General features: G+C 44.5%; 1 protein-coding gene across 1 annotated transcript in view; it reads left to right on the top strand.

Moving 5' to 3' along the window:
* Window positions 1–20,994, top strand: part of pcsk2 (proprotein convertase subtilisin/kexin type 2) — an 88,031-nt gene that overhangs the window by 9,650 nt on the left and 57,387 nt on the right. Inside the window, exons 3-5 of the mRNA XM_029669396.2 lie at window positions 13,234–13,347; window positions 13,785–13,893; window positions 16,002–16,039. Of these exons, the coding sequence (XP_029525256.1) occupies window positions 13,234–13,347; window positions 13,785–13,893; window positions 16,002–16,039 (261 nt within the window). The remainder of the gene's footprint in view (window positions 1–13,233; window positions 13,348–13,784; window positions 13,894–16,001; window positions 16,040–20,994) is intronic.

The raw sequence follows: 20,994 nt of genomic DNA, 5'->3' as shown, positions 1-20,994 counted from the left end.
CCCTACCTTGTCACAACACAACTGATTGGCTCAAATGCATTAAGAAGAAAAGACATTCCACAAATGTATTTTTAACAAGGCTGTTAATTGAAATGCAATTCCAGGTGACTACCTCATGGAGCTAGTTGAGAAAAGGCCAAGATTGTGCAAAGCTGTCATCAAGGCAAAGGGTGGCTACTTTTAAGAATCTCAAATTTTAATTTGTTTAACACGTATTTGGTTACTACATGATTCTATATGTGTTATTTCATAGTTTTGATGTCTTTACTATTATTCTTCAACATAGAAAATAGTAAAAGTAAAGAAAAACCATGGAATGACTTGGTGTGTCCAAAATTTGGACTGGTACATATAAGATGAATAAAGCATTATGTAAACATGATAAAAACATTAAACTAAATAAACACGGAATAAGTTGATTCACACCGAAAGCCTGGACTCCACAGATCATGTGGATGTCTTCTTTTGTCTGCCTGTGACCTACCGTTATTCATCACCAGCCCAGAGAGTTAAAATGTTTATTTTACACAACGTTTTCACCAAACAGCATACATCTTACAAGATAATGTTTGATTTGGTCTGTGTTTGAGCTATAGCTATATGGGGGGTATGAAATGAATCCTTAGGTTGATAATGGCAACATTGAATGTCCACCGAGTGACTATATCTTTGCGCCATGAAAAATATGATGAAAACACTTGGATATCCCCTGTATTGTCCTCCGACACCACCACAGTGTTTGAGAGAGGTTGGTGTTGTGGGAATTTAGTTTTTATGGTTAACAATAACTTTTTGGCACATCCAGTGTGCAAAACAGTGCAATTACCATATTCGGACACTTTGGAGAGGTTGTGTCATGTCATGTGTGTAGGTGGCAGTGAAGTCAGGAGCAGGAGATTTGGTATAATGGAGTAGTTTAATAACGTAAAACAAAACTCCGAAACCAAAATAAACATGGGTACAAGATCCCGTCGCGCACCAATCCATAAAACACGAGCATAACAATAAACAATATCTGACAAGGGTGTGAGGGGAAACAGAGGGTTAAATATACAACAATAAATGAATGGGATTGGAACCAGTTGTGTAGGAAGACAAGACAAAACCAATGGAAAATGATACATGGATCAATGATGGCTAGAAGACCGGTGACGTCGACAGCCGAGCACCGCCCGAGCAAGGAGAGGCATCAACTTCGGTAGAAGTCATGACAGTACCCCCCCCACCGGCCTCGGGGATGATCCGGAGGACGAGGCGCAGGGCGATCCGGATGGAGACGGAGGAACTCTCGCAGCAGAGAAGGATCTTACAGGTCCGCCACATGAACCCGGCATCTCTCCTCTGGACTGTACCCCTCCCAGTCCACAAGGTACTGAAGGTCCCTCACCCGACGTCTCAAATCCAGGATGGAACAAACTGAGTACGCCGGGGCCCCTCGATGTCCATAGGGGGCAGAGGAACCTCCCGCACCTCAGCCTCCTGGAGCGGGCCAGCCACCACCGGCCTGAGGAGAGACACGTGGAACGAGGGGTTAATACGGTAATCGGGGGGAAGCTGTAAACTATAACATACCTCGTTCACTCTCCTCAGGACTTTAAATGGCCCCACAAACCACGGGCCCAACTTCCAGCAGGGCAGGCGGAGGGGCAGGTTTCGGGTCGAGAGCCAGACCCTGTCCCTGCCTCACTGCGGTGACGGTCTGCGACAACTTTCTGGCACAGTACGGCGCGCTGAAGGTTGACGTGGGTGGCCTCCCATGTGGTTGACGTGGGTGGCCTCCTGAACCAGTCGTCCACCGCAGGAGCCTCTGTCTGACTCTGATGCCAAGGAGCCAGAACCGGCTGATACCCCAATACACAAAGAAATGGAGAAAGATTAGTGGAGGAGTGTCGGAGCGAGTTCTGGGCCATCTCTGCCCGGGGCACGAACGCCACCCACTCCCCCGGCAGGTCCTGGCAATAAGACCTCAGAAACCTATCCACATCCTGGTTAACTCTCTCTACCTGCCCATTACTCTCGGGGTGAAAACCTGAGGAAAGGCTGACCGAGACCCCCAGATGTTCCATGAACGCCTTCCAGACCCTTGACGTGAACTGGGGACCCCGATCAGACACTATATCCTCAGGCACCCCGTAGTACCGGAAGACGTGTGTAAACAGGGCCTCCGCAGTTTGTAGGAGACCGGGCAAAGGGAGGAGACGACAGGACTTAGAAAAACGATCCACAACGACCAGGATCGTGGTGTTACCCTGTGAAGGTGGAAGATCGGTTATAAAATCCACCGACAGGCCAATGTGGAACGGGTGAGGGTTGTAACTTACCTCTGGGAAGGTGTCTAGGAGCCTTGCACTGGGCGCACACTGAGCAGCAGGAAACATAAACCCTCGAAGTGCCTCCCACTTAGACAGCGCACTGTCCGACCGATCCCAAGATGACCAGAGGAGGGTGACGTGTGGGCCCAATAGATCAGCCGATCGCGGACAGCAGACGGAACGTACAGACGCCCAGCTGGACACTGAGGGGGAACGGGCTCTGCACGTGACGCCCGCTCAATGTCCTCATCCAGCTCCCACACTACCGGCATCACCAAACAAGAGGCTGGGAGTATGGGAGTGGGATCCATGGACCGCTCCTCTGTGTCATACAGCCGGGACAGTGCATCTGCCTTAACATTCTGGGAGCCTGGTCTGTAAGAGAGGGTAAACACAAAACGGGTGAAAAACATGGCCCACCTTGCCTGGCGAGGATCCATTCTCCTCGCCGCCCAGATGTACTCTTGATTGCGGTGGTCAGTCCAGATGAGAAAGGGGTGTTTAGCCCCCTCAAGCCAATGTCTCCACACCTTCAAAGCCTTAACGACAGCCAATAGCTCCCAGTCCCCCACATCATAGTTTCGCTCCGCCGGGCTGAGCTTCTTTGAGAAGAAGGCACAGGGGCGGAGTTTCGGTGGCGTACCCGAGCACTGAGGGAGCACAGCTCCTATCCCAGCCTCGGAACCCTCCACCTCCACTATGAATGCCAAAGAGGGATCCGGATGGGCCAACACAGGAGCCGAGGTAGACAGAGCCTTCAGGTTCCTAAAAGCCCTGTCCGCCTCAGCTGACCACTGCAAGCGCACCGTGCCCCCCTTCAGCAGTGAGGTAATGGGAGCAGCTACCTGACCAAAACCCCGGATAAACCTCCGGTAGTAGTTGGCAAACCGTAAGAACCGCTGCACCTCCTTTACCGTGGTGGGAGTCGGCCAATTACGCACGGCTGCAATGCGGTCACTCTCCATCTCCACTCCTGATGTGGAAATGTGATACCCTAGGAAGGAGACGGACTGTTGGAAGAAAAGGCATTTCTCAGCCTTGATGTACAGGTCATGCTCCAACAGGCGACCAAGCACTTTGCGCACCAGGGACACATGCTTGCCGCGTGTAGCGGAGTATATCAGAATGTCATCAATATACACCACTACACCCTGCTCGTGCAGGTCTCTGAAAATCTAGTCTACAAAGGATTGGAAGACTGATGGAGCATTCATTAACCCGTACGGCATGACGAGGTACCCATAATGCCCTGAGGTGGTACTAAATGCCGTCTTCCACTCTTCTCCCTCTCGGATACGCACCAGGTTGTACGCACTCCTGAGATCTAGTTTAGTGAAGAAGATCGCCCGTGCATTGACTCAATCGACGTGGCAATAAGAGGTAGCGGGTAACTGTACCTCACCGTGATTTGATTGAGACCTCGATAATCAATGCACGGGCGCAAACCTCCATCCTTCTTCACAAAAAAGAAACTTGAGGAGACGGGTGAAGTGGAGGACCGAATGTACCCCTGACGCAGAGATTCGGAGACATATGTCTCCATAGCCACCGTCTCCGCTTGCGACAGGGGATACATGTGACTCCTGGGAAGTGCAGTGTCTACCAGGAGATCTATCGCACAATCCCCCCGTCGATGGGGTGGTAAACTGGAAACACTTATCTCCCTCACTAGCTTTAAGCACCAGCTGTCAGAGCAGCTCACAGATTACTGCACCTGTACATAGCCCATCTATAATTTAGTCCAAACAACTACCTCTTTCCCTACTGTATTTTATTTTATTTATTTATTTATTTTGCTCCTTTGCACCCCATTATTTTTATTTCTACTTTGCACATTCTTCCACTGCAAATCTACCATTCCAGTGTTTTACTTGCTATATTGTATTTACTTTGCCACCATGGCCTTTTTTTCTTTTTTTTCTTGCCTTTACCTCCCTTATCTCACCTCATTTGCTCACATTGTATATAGATTTATTTTTCTACTATTATTTACTGTATGTTTGTTTTATTCCATGTGTAACTCTGTGTTGTTGTATGTGTCGAACTGCTTTGCTTTATCTTGGCCAGGTCGCAATTGTAAATGAGAACATGTTCTCAACTTGCCTACCTGGTTAAATAAAGGTGAAAAAAAACAAAAAAAAACATTGAGTCGCCTTCTTTTTACAGATGGCAGGAGCCAAATCGGCATATTCTGGGGGAATGCGCACGGTGGAGACCTGATCTGGACTTTCCACCGTAGTAGCACTAACGGAAACCCCTAAACACCTACCTGAGCACTATTGCGACCGCCCCGTGAGAGCCCTCTGTGGCCAAGAAACAGTGGGGTTATGATAAGCTAACCAGGGTAGGCCTAGCACCACGGGATAGGCAGGAGAGTCAATAAGGAAAAGACTAATCTTCTCCGTGTGACCCCCCTGTGTCACCATACTCAAAGGAGCGGTGGCCTCCCTGATATGCCCTGACCCTAATGGTCGGCTATCTAAGGCGTGAACGGGGAAAGGCACATCCACGGGAACAACAGGGGTCCCTAAACTATGAGCTAACACTTTATCAATGAAATTCCCAGCCGCGCCTGAATCTACTAGCGTCTTATGCTGGGAACGAGGGGAAAATTCAGGAAATGTAACAGACAGAAATATATGTGCGACAGAGGGCTCTGGGTGAGAATGGTGCCGACTCACCTGGGGTGATGCAAGAGTTCCCTGCCTGCTGCCTTGATTCCCAGAGGAACCAACCCGGCACTGACCAGCAGTGTGCCCTCTGTGGCCACAGATGGTGCACGAGCGGGAACCCCCTCCTGTCTCCCTGCGCACCGTCCCTCCCAGCTCCATGGGTATCGGAGAGGGGGTGCGGGAGGATGGAACCACCAGAACCCGATCTGGATGTCCGCGAGTAGCAGGTTGTCCAGCTGGATGGACAGGTCCACCAGCTGGTCGAAGGTGAGGGTGGTGTCTCTGCAGGCCAGCTCCTGACGGACGTCCTCGCGCAGACTGCAGCGGTAATGGTCGATCAGGGCCCTGTTGTTCCATCCCGCGCCGGCAGCCAGGGTCCTAAACTCCAGGGCAAACTCCTGGGCGCTCCTCGTCTCCTGCCTCAGATGATAGAGACGCTCACCTCTGCCCTCGAGTGGGTGGTCAAAGACTGCCCGGAAACGGCGGGTGAACTTCTCAAAATGGTCCAACGCCGCATCTTTTATGTTCACACATGGAGCTGGCCCACTCCAGTGCTCTCCCGGTGAGGCACGAGACGAGGGCGAAACCCTTCTCACGGTCGATGGAGCTGGTTGGACCGTGGCCAGATAAAGGTTTAATTGGAGGAGGAAACCCTGGCAGTTGGCAGCATTTCCGACGTACCCCTGCGGCATGGATAGACGGATCCCACTGGGTTCAGGCGGGAAAGGGCCGCTCAGGATAGACCCCGGTTATGCTGGTGGAGGCATTGGAAGAACTCCCTGTCTCTCCCAGCGGTCCATATTCTGGACAACGTGATCCATGGCGACGCCCAGATAGTAAAGCTTCTCCGTATGCTCTTGGACGCGTTTCTCCACCTCCATGTCTGGGGTACTTACTCCTGCTGACTTCATATTTATGGTCAGAGATTCTGTCATGCCGTGTGTGTAGGTGGCAGGGAAGTCAGGCGCAGGAGAATCAAACTTGGTATAATGGAGTAGTTTAATAACGTAAAACAAAACTCCAAAACCAAAGTACATAATAAAATAAACGTGGGTACTAGAACCCGTCGCACACCAATCCATAAAACACGAGCATAACAATTAAAAATCTCTGATAAGGACATGAGGGGAAACAGAGGGTTAAATACACAACAATAAATGAATGGGATTGGAACCAGGTGTGTAGGAAGACAAGACAAAACCAATGGAAAATGAAACATGGATCAATGATGGCTAGAAGACCGGTGACGTCGACCGCCGAACAAGGAGAGGCATTGACTTCGGTAGAAGTTGTGACAGGTTGAAAGGACACTTGAATGTACCCTGGATACCCCATAAATCAAATCAAATCAAATCAAATTGATTTATATAGCCCTTCGTACATCAGCTGATATCTCAAAGTGCTGTACAGAAACCCAGCCTAAAACCCCAAACAGCAAGCAATGCAGGTGTAGAAGCACGGTGGCTAGGAAAAACTCCCTAGAAAGGCCAAAACCTAGGAAGAAACCTAGAGAGGAACCAGGCTAAGTCCTCTTCTGGCTGTGCCGGGTGGAGATTATAACAGAACATGGCCAAGATGTTCAAATGTTCATAAATGACCAGCATGGTCGTATAATAATAAGGCAGAACAGTTGAAACTGGAGCAGCAGCACGGTCAGGTGGACTGGGGACAGCAAGGAGTCATCATGTCAGGTAGTCTGGGGCATGGTCCTAGGGCTCAGGTCCTCCGAGAGAGAGAGAAAGAAAGAGAAATAGAGAGAGCATATGGAGTCCTCTTCTGGCTGTGCCGGGTGGAGATTATAACAGAACATGGCCAAGATGTTCAAATGTTCATAAATGACCAGCATGGTCGAATAATACTAAGGCAGAACAGTTGAAACTAACACCACCACTATTTGAGTGAGGTTGATATGGTAGAACTTGTGTTTTTATACTTAACAAATAGCATTTAGGGATTACAAATATGTAATAGCACTGGAATGATCTAATTTAATATGCCACTTTGGAGAGGTTTAGGGATACCTGGAATAGTCCCGTGACCACACCTGACACCACTTACTAAAACATCTCCCCATTTCTAGTTGTTAGGTCTATCAATCCCATTTTTTTCAGATGTTATTCACATGTTGTGGAAGCCATCTGATGTGTTTCCAGTTCTGAAGATCAGTAATTCACTTATAGCTTGTCAATGAAAGATTACTTTCAACAAAAGAAAAAAAGTTATTTTGTGTGTGCTTGATCTTGTGTATTCTGAACTATGTAACGCCTACCTATCGTCTGATAATTTCCTCATAATCTCCCAGATGTGTTCTTTCCAGATATACCATGTTTTGGAATGTCGGAATCATGTAATTACACATGAATAGCAGTTACTTTTGGGTATATCTATTTAGGTGGAAATCTAAATTTTGCCATTACATCTAAAAATCCACTTCGTTGTTAAGACAGTACCATGTTGGAAGGGAATTAATCCATCTAAATGTGCTGTATCTTGGTGCTCTGAAATAGAGATGATAAAGAGAGAGAGGGAGGGAGAGAAAGATAGAGAAAGATGGAGGACAGCTCAGCCCTTTGAAATGAGGTGGCGTTTGAAGCCTTGCTTGGTGGTGCTTCTAGTTGGCAGGCAGGAACAGGGAACGGGCAGAGAGCAGGTGGGGAGCAGAGCGCGGGGAGGGTGATTGTGCACGGGCTCCTTCTGATGATGTGAGTGGGCGACATGAGACACTGGGTCGAGGGCTGTCTCGAGGGGAAACACCAGTGCTAGTCATATAATGGAGGGTACGGATGGAGGGGTATGGAGGGAGGAAGGAGGAAGGAAGAGGGAGGGAGGGAGGGAGATAGGCGATGGAAGGAGAGAGATGAAGGAAGATGGATGGTTATTTTACGTTCCCTTTTACGTCACCAGGTTGAGATGTGCTATGTGGCTCCATTAAATGGCTATATAGTGCACATTAGTCCATTTTCCATCTATGTTGGACAGTTTAGCAAAATGAAAAGGTATACAGGATAGAAAACACAATGCTCTGAGTCTGAAAATTGTTTTGTGACAAAATGCAAAGGTTTGCTCGCATCTATCTGTAACATAGGATCGTCAGGGGTCCACACTGACTGCTATATCTGTCGCAGGTACTTAGGCAGTGAAAGAAGAGATGTGTTTTATGGGCTTGGTCCCTTTTAAAGCCAACAATAAGTGTCCTCTAGCCTTGTAAAGAGCATGCTTAACGCGGATCCCTTATCTACGGTGGTAAAACACATCGGACAATGCCTAGTCCGCTCTCCATCATGTGTGTTTACACATGTAAGCTCAGGAAGGACTTTCTTTCATTGCATATCTGACTCTATTCAACAAGCATGCAGTTGAAAATAAAATATTGACTCAATTTTATGAACTTAACATCAATGTGATAAGTAACCTAGCTGTGGTTGAATTGCTATTTGGCCAAATTGAGCCACTAGCTGCAAGTTGTTATATTTTTAAGTCTGTAAAGGGAGTTGAAAGATTTTGGAATTCAATAGTAGTGCCTTGATGGAAACTTACCTTGACATTATGCAAAATAATGTAAATTCCATCTGAGGATGAGCTATTAGCTGGAGAGAGGTACATTTATAGAGCTCATCTTAAGACAGCACTGTGTACTTTACCAGTCATTCTGAGCAAGGTGTTCCAACTAAATTAGTGTCCTTGAGCAGCTAGTGACAAGTAGAGCAAGGTCCTTTACTCTCCCTAATAACTTCCAGATAGAGAGCCCTACTCCAGTCTGAAAATGAGGCTGTAGCCCAGGCTGTAGAGAGAATATAAAGCATTACTGTACAGGCACTTGATTTGGCTCTGGTCACTGTCTGAGTTACTTTCATTGCTATATACCTTTATCTTAGTTTATTCAGCCAGGTCACAATTTCATGTAGCAATATTGGTTATGATATATTCAGACTCAATTTTATTAACTTGAGCTTTATATTATATTGTGCATTTTGCTGTACAGTAAATGATAGACAAAGCTTGTAGATTTTAATACATTTGCCAATGTGGAGATCCCTGCTTTTTATGCTTGACTGTTGGGATTCTAATGGGATTTTTGGACTTAAAGCTAGAATCCTTAGTTGCTACATCAAGTTTTGGACGTATAAATTAATTTAGTATTCCATTGGTTTTTGAAGAATATAACTTCTAAATGCCTTATGAGCTTAGTTCAACTGTCATACCCATCAGAACGCAACACTTGCTTTAATGCAATGTTTGTAAACAATGTAAATCTGAACAAAGACTGTATAGCCTCAAAACATGGTTAAAACTATAATTTTGATACCATGGATGGTTGGTCATTGAATCCATTGCCCTGTCTATGAACCTGAGTGGTTACACTTCTCCAGGCCCATCCCTCAGCTTCTTACCGAAACAGAGGCGAGATGGCCTTTTGTTACTGTTTCAATTCTACTTGAATTCAACTCCAGCTTTTATACTAAATAGGCTTAAGTTACATTGCCTCTAGCGAAACACACTGCCCCCTCACTAGATCATTAATGTCTCCCTTTCATCTTGAATACCGTTTGTGTCCACAGTTAGTTTATCTTGATTAGATCAGACCATATAACCCAGATATTAACAAACCACTCCTTTAGAAACACCATTGTAAATCTTTATGAAATCATGAGAAAAAAACACCCTCTGTTGTTGATCCTGTTTTTGCAAGTGTCCCTGTTGCAGCAGTAAATAAGCTCTTTAGTCAAAGTGTCTTTGATGATGGGAACAAACACAAGGACTTTGTCAGGCTAATTGGGGAGTTCTTTTGTCTGCTAGGGCACCCTCTGAAACAGTCTCTTTCAAATTCCCCTGTGTGTGTGTGTGTGTGTGTGTGTGTGTGGTACTGTAGGGACCCAGCTGCATGGCATGTATGATTCAGATGATTCAGACTGAGACAAATAGAATTAGCCTGTTGATTTATGTGACGCCCCCCTCCATCCCTACACTAGAGACACAGGTGGACGGGGTAGGGCATTATGAATGTACAGTGCCTTCAGAAAGTATTCATACCCCTTGACTTATTCCACACTTAGTTCTGTTACAGCCTGAAATCAAAATGGATTAAACAAAAATATATCCCATACTGACAAAGTGAAAACATGTTTTTAGAAAATGTTGCTAATCTATTGAAAATGAAATACTGAAATATCTCATTTAAGTAAGTATTCACATCAATACATGTCAGATCACCTTTAGTAGTGGTTACAGCTGTGAGTCTTTATGGGTAAGCCTCTAAGAGCTTTTCAGACCTGGATTGTACAATATTTGCACATTATTATTTTAACAATTCCAATTCTTCAAGCTCTGTTAAGTTGGTTATTGATCATTGCTAGACGGCCATTTTCAAGTCTTGCCATAGATTTTTAAGACGATTTAAGTCAAAACTCTAACTAGGCCACTCAGGAACTTTCGATGTCGTCTTGGTAAGCAACTCCAGTGTATATTTGACCTTGTGTTTTAGGGCATTGTCCTGCTGAAAGGTGGACTTGTCTCCCAGTGTCTGTTGGAAAGCAGACTGAACCAGGTTTTACTCTAGGATTTTGCCTGTGCTTAGATATATTCCGTTAAAAACCTCCCTAGTCCTTGCCGAAGATAAGCATACCCATAACATGATAAAACCACCACTATGCTTGAAAATATGAAGAGTGGTACTCAGTGATGTGTTGTGTTGGATTTGCACCAAACATAACGCTTTGTATTCAGGACATGCTGTAACATTCATTTCTTTACCACATTCTTTGCAGTTATACTTTCTATCTATCCTCAGTTTTCTCCTATCACAGCCATTAAACTCTGTAGCTGTTTTACAGTCACCATTGGTCTCATTGTGAAATCCCTGAGTGGTTTCCTCCTCTCCGGCAACTGAGTTAGGAAGGACACCTGCATCTTTGTAGAAACGGGTATGCACTGATACAGCATTCCAAGGTCTAATTATTAACTCCGTCTTGCTCAAAGGGATATTCAATGTCAGGTTATTATTATTATACATGTTTATATATATTTTTTTAAGTCTCCCAATAGGTGCCCTTCTTTGCGAGGCAATGGAAAACCTCCCTGGTCTTTGTGGTTTACAGATAATTGTATGTGTGGGGTACAGAGATGAGGTAGTCATTCAAAAATCATGTTAACCCCCGAGTGTCGCTTGCTGCACCGGTGTGTCAATCTATGTTACATAATAAAAAAATAAAGCTTGTTTTGTACCTACCCCAAAAAAGGGGTTCATTAATTATGTGTAAAAAAATATGCTGTATATCTCTTGGATTTAGGACAGGCACTTCAAAACCTTGTTCCTTATGATGTATTTTTTGACTGTCCTGTTTGCCATTTATGAATGTATTATTCAATGCGTTTCTATGGGCTTTAGTAGTAAAGGCCAAAATCTATATTTGATCCCGCAAAAATTATATACAGTACCAGTCAAAGGTTTGGACCCACCTACTCATTCCAGGTTTTTATTTTATTGTTTTAAACTATTTTTTGCATTGTAGAATAATAGTGAAGACATTAAAACTATGAAATAACATATATGGAATCATGTAGCAACCAGAAAAGTGTTAAACAAATTAATATTTGAGATTCTTCAAAGTATCCACCCTTTGCCTTGATGACAGCTTTACACACTCTTGGCATTCTCTCAACCAGCTTCATGAGGTAGTCACCTGGAATGCATTTCAATTAACAGATGGCCTTGTTAAAAGTTCATTTGTGGAATCTCAGATAGCCCTATTTGGTAAAAGACCAAGTCCATATTATGGCAAGAACAGCTCAAATAATCAAAGAGAAATGACAGTCCATCATTACTTTAAGACATGAAGGTCAGTCAATCTGGAACATTTCAAGAACTTTTATAGTTTCTTCAAGTGCAGTTGCAAAAACCATCAATGCTATGATGAAACTGGCTCTCATGAGGACCATGACAAGAAAGGAAGACCCAGAGACACCTCTGCTGCAGAGGATAGGTTCATTAGAGTTACCTGCCTCAGAAATTGAGCCCAAATAAATGCTTAACAGAGTTCAAGTAACAGACACATCTCAACATCAGCTGTTCAGAGGAGACTGCATGAATCAGGCCTTCATGATCGAATTGCTGCAAAGAAACCACTACTAAAGGACACCAAAAAGAAGGAGAGACTTGCTTGCAACAAGAACCATGAGCAATGAACATGACCAATCTGTCATTTGGTCTGATGAGTACAAATTTGAGATGTTTGTTTCCAATTGCTTTGTCTTTGTGAGACGCAGAGTAGGTGAACGGATGATTTCCAGATGTCTGGTTCCCACCGTGAAGCATGGAGGAGGAGGTGTGATGGTGTGGGGTTGCTTTGCTGGTGACACTGTCATTCATTTACTTAGAATTCAAGGCACACTTAACCAGCATGGCTATCACAGTATTCTGCAGCGATACGCCATCCCATCTGGTTTGCGCTTAGTCGGACTATCATTTGTTTTTCAACAGGACAATGACCCAACACTCCTCCAGGCTGTGTAAGGGCTATTTGTTCAAGAAGGAGAGTGATGGATTGCTGCATCAGATGACCTGGCCTCCACAATCACCCGAACTCAACCCATTTGAGATGGTTTATGATTAGTTGGACTGCAGAGTGAAGGAAAATCAGCCAACAACTGCTCAGCATATGTGGGATCTCCTTCAAGACTGTTGGAAAAGCATTCCAGGTGAAGCTGGTTGAGATAATGCCAAGAGTGTGCAAAGCTGTCATCAAGTCAAAGGGTGGATACTTTAAAGAATCTAAAATATAAAATATATTTTGATTTGTTTAACAATGATTTGTTTCCTCAATGATTCCATATGTGTTATTTCATCGTTGTGATGTCTTCAATATTATTTTAGAATGTAGAAATTTGTAAAAAGTAAAGCAAAGCCCTTGAATGAGTATGTGTGTCCAAACTTTTAATACCTAAAGGGGTCCTAAAATTCAAAATCATATAGCTAAATAATCTATAGTATGACCATCTCAAACAATTTCATATGTCAGCTAATATTCCCTTTGAATGGATGTTCAGTTCAAACAAATTAAAAGTAGTTCCCTCCAATGTACACTTTGCACAGTTATGCAAATTACTTCTAGGTAAAGTGTTTATGAGTGGGTTTCTTGTGTAGTCACCATATACACCTGAAGTACATTGTAATGATACATTTTGACTATATTGATTCAGATTACTCTGAATATAAAGGGCTCATGGTGTAATATTTGCATTTCCTTTCTCAGGTAAAGAATGTGTTGGACCAGGAGGGCTTCGGCCGACAGAAGCGAGGCTACAGAAGCATCAACGAAATTGACGTCAAAATTACCGACCCCCTATTCAGCAAACAGTGGTATCTGGTGAGTTGTCATCAGCATCCGTTATACTTGTTTACTCACTGACCACTGATCACAGACATATTCACGGCTGCTCCTCCTATGGAGATGAAGTCTTCACATTAGGCCAGTCAATATTGCCCACACCATCTCATCTCCCTGTTTATGTCAGCCTCCTCCCCCAGTGTTTACCCTAGACTGGCAAGCGTGACTTTCCTTTCCACCAGGGCCAACGTGCCTTCCTTTGTTCCACTTGTCAGATTAAACGCTCCGCAGTAGGATCCCAGCTAAGTGCCATATCTGTGACATTTACTCCCCCTCCCTCCCATCCTCCACACCTCATCTCTTCCTCCCCCCTTCCTTACCCCTATCTTCCTCCATGTTGACTAATTATCTAATGGCCGCTCGGCTGGGTGTCCTGCGTCACGACCTGTCTCCATATTGTTTGTGTGACTGATTAGATCAACACGGGCCAGGCTGATGGGACCCCTGGACTGGACCTCAATGTGGCCGAGGCTTGGGGACTGGGCTACACCGGGAGAGGCATCACCATAGCCATCATGGACGATGGTAGGTACCAGTATAGACGGTTGAAGTGGTATCACTATCTTTTTATTTTTTATTTTATTTATTTCACCTTTATTTAACCAGGTAGACCATTTGAGAACAAGTTCTCATTAACAACTGCGACCTGGCCAAGATAAAGCAAAGCAGTGCGACAAAAACAACAACACAGAGTTACACATGGAATAAACAAACGTACAGTCAATAAAACAATAGAAAAAGCTGTATACTGTGTGTGCAAATGAAGTAAGGAGGTAAGGCAATAAATAGGCCAATAGTGGCGGAGTAATTACAATTTAGCAATTAACACTGGAGTGATAGATGTGCAGATGAGGATGTGTAAGTAGAAATACTGGTGTGCAAAATAGCAGAAAAACAAAAACAAATATGGGGATGAGGCAGGTAGTTGGATGGGTTATTTAACAATGGGCTGTGTACAGCTGCAGAGATTGGTAAGTTGCTCTGACAGCTGATGCTTCAAGTTAGTGAGGGAGATATAAGTCTCCAACTCCAGTGATTTTTGCAATTCGTTCCAGTCATTGACAGGAGAGAACTGGAAGGAAAGGCAGCCAAAGGAGGTGCTGGCTTTGGGGATGACCAGTGAAACATACCTGCTGGAGCGCGTGCTATGGGTGGGTGGTTCTATGGTGACCAGTGAGCTGAGACCTGGAGCCAGTGGGTTTGGCGACGAATATGTAGCGAGGACCAGCCAACGAGAGCATACAGGTCGCAGTGGTTGGTAGTATATGGGGCTTTGCTGACAAAACGGATGGCACTGTGATAGACTGCATCCAATTTGTTGAGTAGAGTGTTGGAGGCTATTTTGTAAATGACATCACCGAAGTCAAGGATCGGTAGGATAGTCAGTTTTACAAGGGTATGTTTGGAAGGAGGCTTTGTTGCGAAATAGGAAGCCGATTCTAGACTTAATTTTGGATTGAGATGCTTAATATGAGTCTGGAAGGAGAGTTTACAGTCGAGCCAGACACCTAGGTATTTATAGTTGTTCACATATTCTAAGTCAGAACCGTCCAGAATAGTGAGTAGTCCAGAGTAGTATCTTAATAGAGGTCATCACTGGGATTGTAGTTCTGGGCTAAAGCCCTATGCATTCGGCCTCCACCGAGGTCCAGAGGTTCACTCTGAAAATGTGTTATATTTCCTCACCGTCAAAATTTGCAATAAACATAAGGTCAGCTATCCATGTTTTTGTGGGGATTTTTTTATTCTCTCTGACTGTTTAGCTTTTAATCAGGTGACTGTTAGTGAGCTGGACAGAGTGAAGAGACTGTTTAATGTAATACTGTTATACGCAGTTTCGATTTGGTTTTAATCATTTAAATGCACAGTAGATTGAGGGCTTTTTTTGTCATACAGGGGCTGTGTGTTTGATTCCCCTACTTTATACCCTGTAGCCAGTGGTGTTAAGGAACTAAGTAAAAAAAAACTTGAAGTACTACTTAAGTAATTTCTTTCTATCTGTAGTTTATTTGACTATTTATATATTTTTTTAACTTTTACTTTTACTTCACTACATTCCAAAATAAATGCTGTACTTTTTACTACATAAATTTCCCTGCCAACAAAAACTACTTCTTACACTTTGCATGCTCAGACAGGACAGCAATATGGTCCAATTCACGCACCTATCAATATAACGCGTTGTCATCCCTACTGCCTCTGATCTGGCGGACTCACTAAACACAAATACTGTGTTTGTAAAGTATGATTATTGGGTACTTTTTCCACCACTACCTGTAGCTATTCAGGACCAGAGTTGGTAGCCATTCATAACAATTGGTGGCCACTACACAGTATGTGTCAATTATAAAGATTTAAAGGTATTAGTCATCCACTTATTAATGTGGTTATTTATAGTTCATGACGACAAGGTATCTGCACATGGTTAATGAACTAAATACCATTTGAATAAATGACATGTACAAGTACCGACCAGCTCCACATTAGAATGTAATAAGTACAACGTAAAATAAGTGACAATTTATTGGTTGACATCTTCTTATAAAGGTCAAACCCTCCCCTCAAGACCTAAATTCTTTTGAGGAAAAATGTATAGCATTATCTCACTAATTTATGTTGAAATTATGTTTCAGGGATCGACTATCTCCACCCAGATCTTGCATCAAACTACGTAAGTGCTTAATCTTTGTTCTCATTTCACAATCCTCTCCGTTAATTCCCTGTATTGCTGTTTTGACATAAATCAGGCCTTGAAATGGCACTTGTCACAGGTTTGTTGTTGAGTGCCAGTGGCTGTGCCAGTGGCAGGTGTATTCCAAGTTTCCTTCATGGTTGGCAAGTCTCCTTGAATCCTTGGAGGACGGGGAGACAGGCATCCGGCCAGCCAAGCTGTTTAATGTTAATGCGTACAGCACTGTGGCAGGCGGGATGGCAGGCCGATCTGTCACTGGTACAGATAATGCCAGGGTAGCTAGCACCGCATGTTGTGATATTCCAACTCCATAATACTGATAATAACACCTCAAAAGACTGCCAGTGTTGCTGGCCAGAAACAGAAAAAAGACTAAGGAGTAAAAGTAAGGAACTCACATTACAAAATATATTATTTAACTAATAACACTGCAGTACTAGTGAACATCTATGGACTATGTACTCAATAAGCTCAGTGTTCAGTGGTAAACAGAACTGGCCAACTGCTGAAATTCTGAAATGGCTGTTGTTGAAATGGCTGTTGTTTTGACTGATAGTGAGAGTTGTGAATTTTATCGGATCTGACAGAATCGTTTACAGCAGGGTGCCCAATACTGATACAGGAAACCAGTCATGTCTTTTGTAACACAGCACCATCCAGTAATATGTTCTCTCATAGAGACACAGTAATGAACGGTACTGAAAGGCTATGCTGCATCTCTGCTGTGGGATGCAATTAGACACACACAAATACACACACACATACACACAGTACTGTTCCTCCATCCCTTCATCTCTGCTTCTCCTCCCTTCTCTTTCCTCTCATCTTGGAAAGATTTCAGAGCTTCAGAGAAGGTGAAAGATGAGACGGCAGAAGAGGGAGAGAGTGAGAGTGAGGGAGAGAGAGAGATGATTAAATGTAAACTATTTCCTTTCAGTCGGAGGATATTGGAAAAAGGGGAATTATTTTAAGATAGGCAAGGAAACTTGATACTGTGTGCAGTTCTGTTCAGCTTTTCAGCTTTTTGACATAAGCTCTGTGGTTCCTGTGTGATGCCTGTGTGTGTGTGTGTGTATGTTTCTTGCCTGTTAACTGGGATGAGTCTTACCCCAAAAATAGCCTGTCGTGAACGTGGCAGTCAGGATGATGCAGGACATGCATGCTCTACTGGGCTGATGGATCACGCTGTGTAACGATCTAAAACTGACTTAGTGCTGTACACTTCCTGTGGGTTTGTGTGTGTCTTTATGTGTGTGTGTGTGTGTGTGTGTGTGTGTGTGTGTGTGTGTGTGTGTAGGAGGCTGATAATCTCATTTAGTGCATCTTTACTCTCTTCCAGGGCCGAAGCTGTTGTTGGTTTATGTATTCCTATTTTTCAGAAGACTACAAACACTGCAATCAGCCACTATTGATTGGTCTGCATTAGTATGTGCAAGAGCGCACGATTATACAGTGCATTTGGAAAGTATTCAGACCAATTCCCCTTTTCCACATGTTGTTATGTTACAGCCTTATTCTAAAATGTATCCAATCTACACACTGCCCCATAATGACGAAGCATAAACAGTTTTTTTGACATTGTTGCACATTTATCCAAATTGAAAACAGAAATAAGAAATGACGGTGCCGTAGTCATCATTATAATATGATGCCATTATCAAAGGGCAGCAGATGTCAGGTAAAGCCGGGACAATCTTGTTTAGCGCCTCTTACGCATCGTTCCGACAGACATCCTACTCTTGATAATGTAACTAACTTAAAGCAGTTATCAATGTTATCATCTGAAGGACTTTTGACAATGTGATTTTTGTTTCTCCTATCTGGTCTTTGGGAAGTCTCTAGCAAGCTGGAGGTTTGTCAGTGCCCATATCTGCACTGGGATGTTGCATTGGGATGTTGTTACTGCAGTATTATTGGATGTTGTGTCTTTATATTGTTCAAGGATGACTTTCTTTCCTCCAAGGGAAATTACCATGCCAACGCCCGGTGATGTCACATAATCACAAGGGTTCATCTCGTACAGTGTGTGTTTTAGTGTGCGTGTGCCTGTATTTTATTAGGTTGTTAAGGGATTCTGAGTCTCTTGTATTGGCAAGTACTGCATGACGTAGATGGTGTGGTAAAGATAATCATGACGTATGAGTTTAATAAGGAACCAGAGAGAACTCTTTTTAATTCACACTTAGAATATCAATTAGTAGGCTATTGATGTAAATTAGTCTACAACAAATTCCACAGTATGTGTTTCCAAACTGGTATATGAGGACACTCGATATTCAAAAGCTTTGGGCAAAGCTTTGGAATATTTAGACTTTTTTAATATCAAACGACCTTCCTTTGTTCATAATGAGAATATCATAAGTGGTACTCTGAGAGAGGCATGAGAGCATTTCTAGTGCATAGTTAATTTGAGGATGTGGTAATATTCAATACAGCAGGCGATTGAAAATCTAAGCAGGGCTTTGACCTTATATAATATAAGGGGCCTATAGCAACGAACATTAGCCAGTGTACTAACACAAGGTAATCTCTCGCTAAACCATCAATACGTGGAAAAATCACCCACACAGCTGATCTCAGTTGCACTACTTTTTGGCGTTGCCTATTCTTATTATAATTTTATGTAATCCATTAATTACATATTGTTTTAAAAATAAAGTTATTGTTGAATAGTATGGTCGTTACTTATCAAGCTCGGGGAAAACTATCCCGGACTGTCCATATTTGAAATGTGTATTGAATCAAGTCAATCATGATGAGTTAGGTCTATATTATCTATTTTATTCAAAATGAAAGGCTGTCGAATAAAGTTATTTCAAACAGCACACATATTATTTTGTCATTTAAGGTGAAACATTTAAATTAAATATAGGCCTACTCCTTCTATATTACATTTACATTTACATTTAAGTCATTTAGCAGACGCTCTTATCCAGAGCGACTTACAAATTGGTGCTTTCACCTTATGACATCCAGTGGAACAGCCACTTTACAATAGTGCATCTAAGTCTTTTAAGGGGGGGGGTTGAGAAGGATTACTTTATCCTATCCTAGGTATTCCTTAAAGAGGTGGGGTTTCAGGTGTCTCCGGAAGGTGGTGATTGACTCCGCTGTCCTGGCGTCGTGAGGGAGTTTGTTCCACCATTGGGGGCCAGAGCAGCGAACAGTTTTGACTGGGCTGAGCGGGAACTGGACTTCCTCAGTGGTAGGGAGGCGAGCAGGCCAGAGGTGGATGAACGCAGTGCCCTTGTTTGGGTGTAGGGCCTGATCAGAGCCTGGAGGTACTGAGGTGCCGTTCCCCTCACAGCTCCGTAGGCAAGCACCATGGTCTTGTAGCGGATGCGAGCTTCAACTAGAAGCCAGTGGAGAGAGCGGAGGAGTGGGGTGACGTGAGAGAACTTGGGAAGGTTGAACACCAGACGGGCTGCGGCGTTCTGGATGAGTTGTAGGGGTTTAATGGCACAGGCAGGGAGCCCAGCCAACAGCGAGTTGCAGTAGTCCAGACGGGAGATGACAAGTGCCTGGATTAGGACCTGCGCCGCTTCCTGTGTGAGGCAGGGTCGTACTCTGCGGATGTTGTAGAGCATGAACCTACAGGAACGGGCCACCGCCTTGATGTTAGTTGAGAACGACAGGGTGTTGTCCAGGATCACGCCAAGGTTCTTAGCGCTCTGGGAGGAGGACACGATGGAGTTGTCAACCGTGATGGCGAGATCATGGAACGGGCAGTCCTTCCCGGGAGGAAGAGCAGCTCCGTCTTGCCGAGGTTCAGCTTGAGGTGGTGATCCGTCATCCACACTGATATGTCTGCCAGACATGCAGAGATGCGATTCGCCACCTGGTCATCAGAGGGGGAAAGGAGAAGATTAATTGTGTGTCGTCTGCATAGCAATGATAGGAGAGACCATGTGAGGTTATGACAGAGCCAAGTGACTTGGTGTATAGCGAGAATAGGAGAGGGCCTAGAACAGAGCCCTGGGGGACACCAGTGGTGAGAGCGTGGTGAGGAGACAGATTCTCGCCACGCCACCTGGTAGGAGCGACCTGTCAGGTAGGACGCAATCCAAGCATGGGCCGCGCCGGGAGATGCCCAACTCGGAGAGGGTGGAGAGGAGGATCTGATGGTTCACAGTATCGAAGGCAGCCGATAGGTCTAGAAGGATGAGAGCAGAGGAGAGAGAGTTAGCTTTAGCAGTGCGGAGTGCCTCCGTGATACAGAGAAGAGCAGTCTCAGTTGAATGACTAGTCTTGAAACCTGACTGATTTGGATCAAGAAGGTCATTCTGAGAGAGATAGCGGGAGAGCTGGCCAAGGACGGCACGTTCAAGAGTTTTGGAGAGAAAAGAAAGAAGGGATACTGGTCTGTAGTTGTTGACATCGGAGGGATCGAGTGTAGGTTTTTTCAGAAGGGTGCAACTCTCGCTCTCTTGAAGACGGGAGGGACGTAGCCAGCGGTCAGGGATGAGTTGATGAGCGAGGTGAGGTAATAGAGAAGGTCACCGGAAATGGTCTGGAGAAGAGAGGAGGGGATAGGGTCAAGCGGGCAGGTTGTTGGGCGGCCGGCCGTCACAAGACGCGAGATGTCATCTGGAGAGAGAGGGAGAAAGAGGTCAGAGCACAGGGTAGGGCAGTGTGAGCAGAACCAGCGGTGTCGTTTGACTTAGCAAACGAGGATCGGATGTCGTCGACCTTCTTTTCAAAATGGTTGACGAAGTCATCTGCAGAGAGGGAGGAGGGGGAGGGAGGGGAGGAGGATTCAGGAGGGAGGAGAAGGTGGCAAAGAGCTTCCTAGGGTTAGAGGCAGATGCTTGGAATTTAGAGTGGTAGAAAGTGGCTTTAGCAGCAGAGACAGAGGAGGAAAATGTAGAGAGGAGGGAGTGAAAGGATGCCAGGTCCGCAGGGAGGCGAGTTTTCCTCCATTTCCGCTCGGCTGC

Source organism: Oncorhynchus nerka, linkage group LG10 (genome assembly GCF_034236695.1).
Source record: "Oncorhynchus nerka isolate Pitt River linkage group LG10, Oner_Uvic_2.0, whole genome shotgun sequence".
In the NCBI taxonomy this organism is placed as follows: domain Eukaryota; kingdom Metazoa; phylum Chordata; class Actinopteri; order Salmoniformes; family Salmonidae; genus Oncorhynchus; species Oncorhynchus nerka.
Note: the sequence above shows the minus strand (reverse complement) of the source record. Positions and strands in the feature narration are given on the sequence as shown.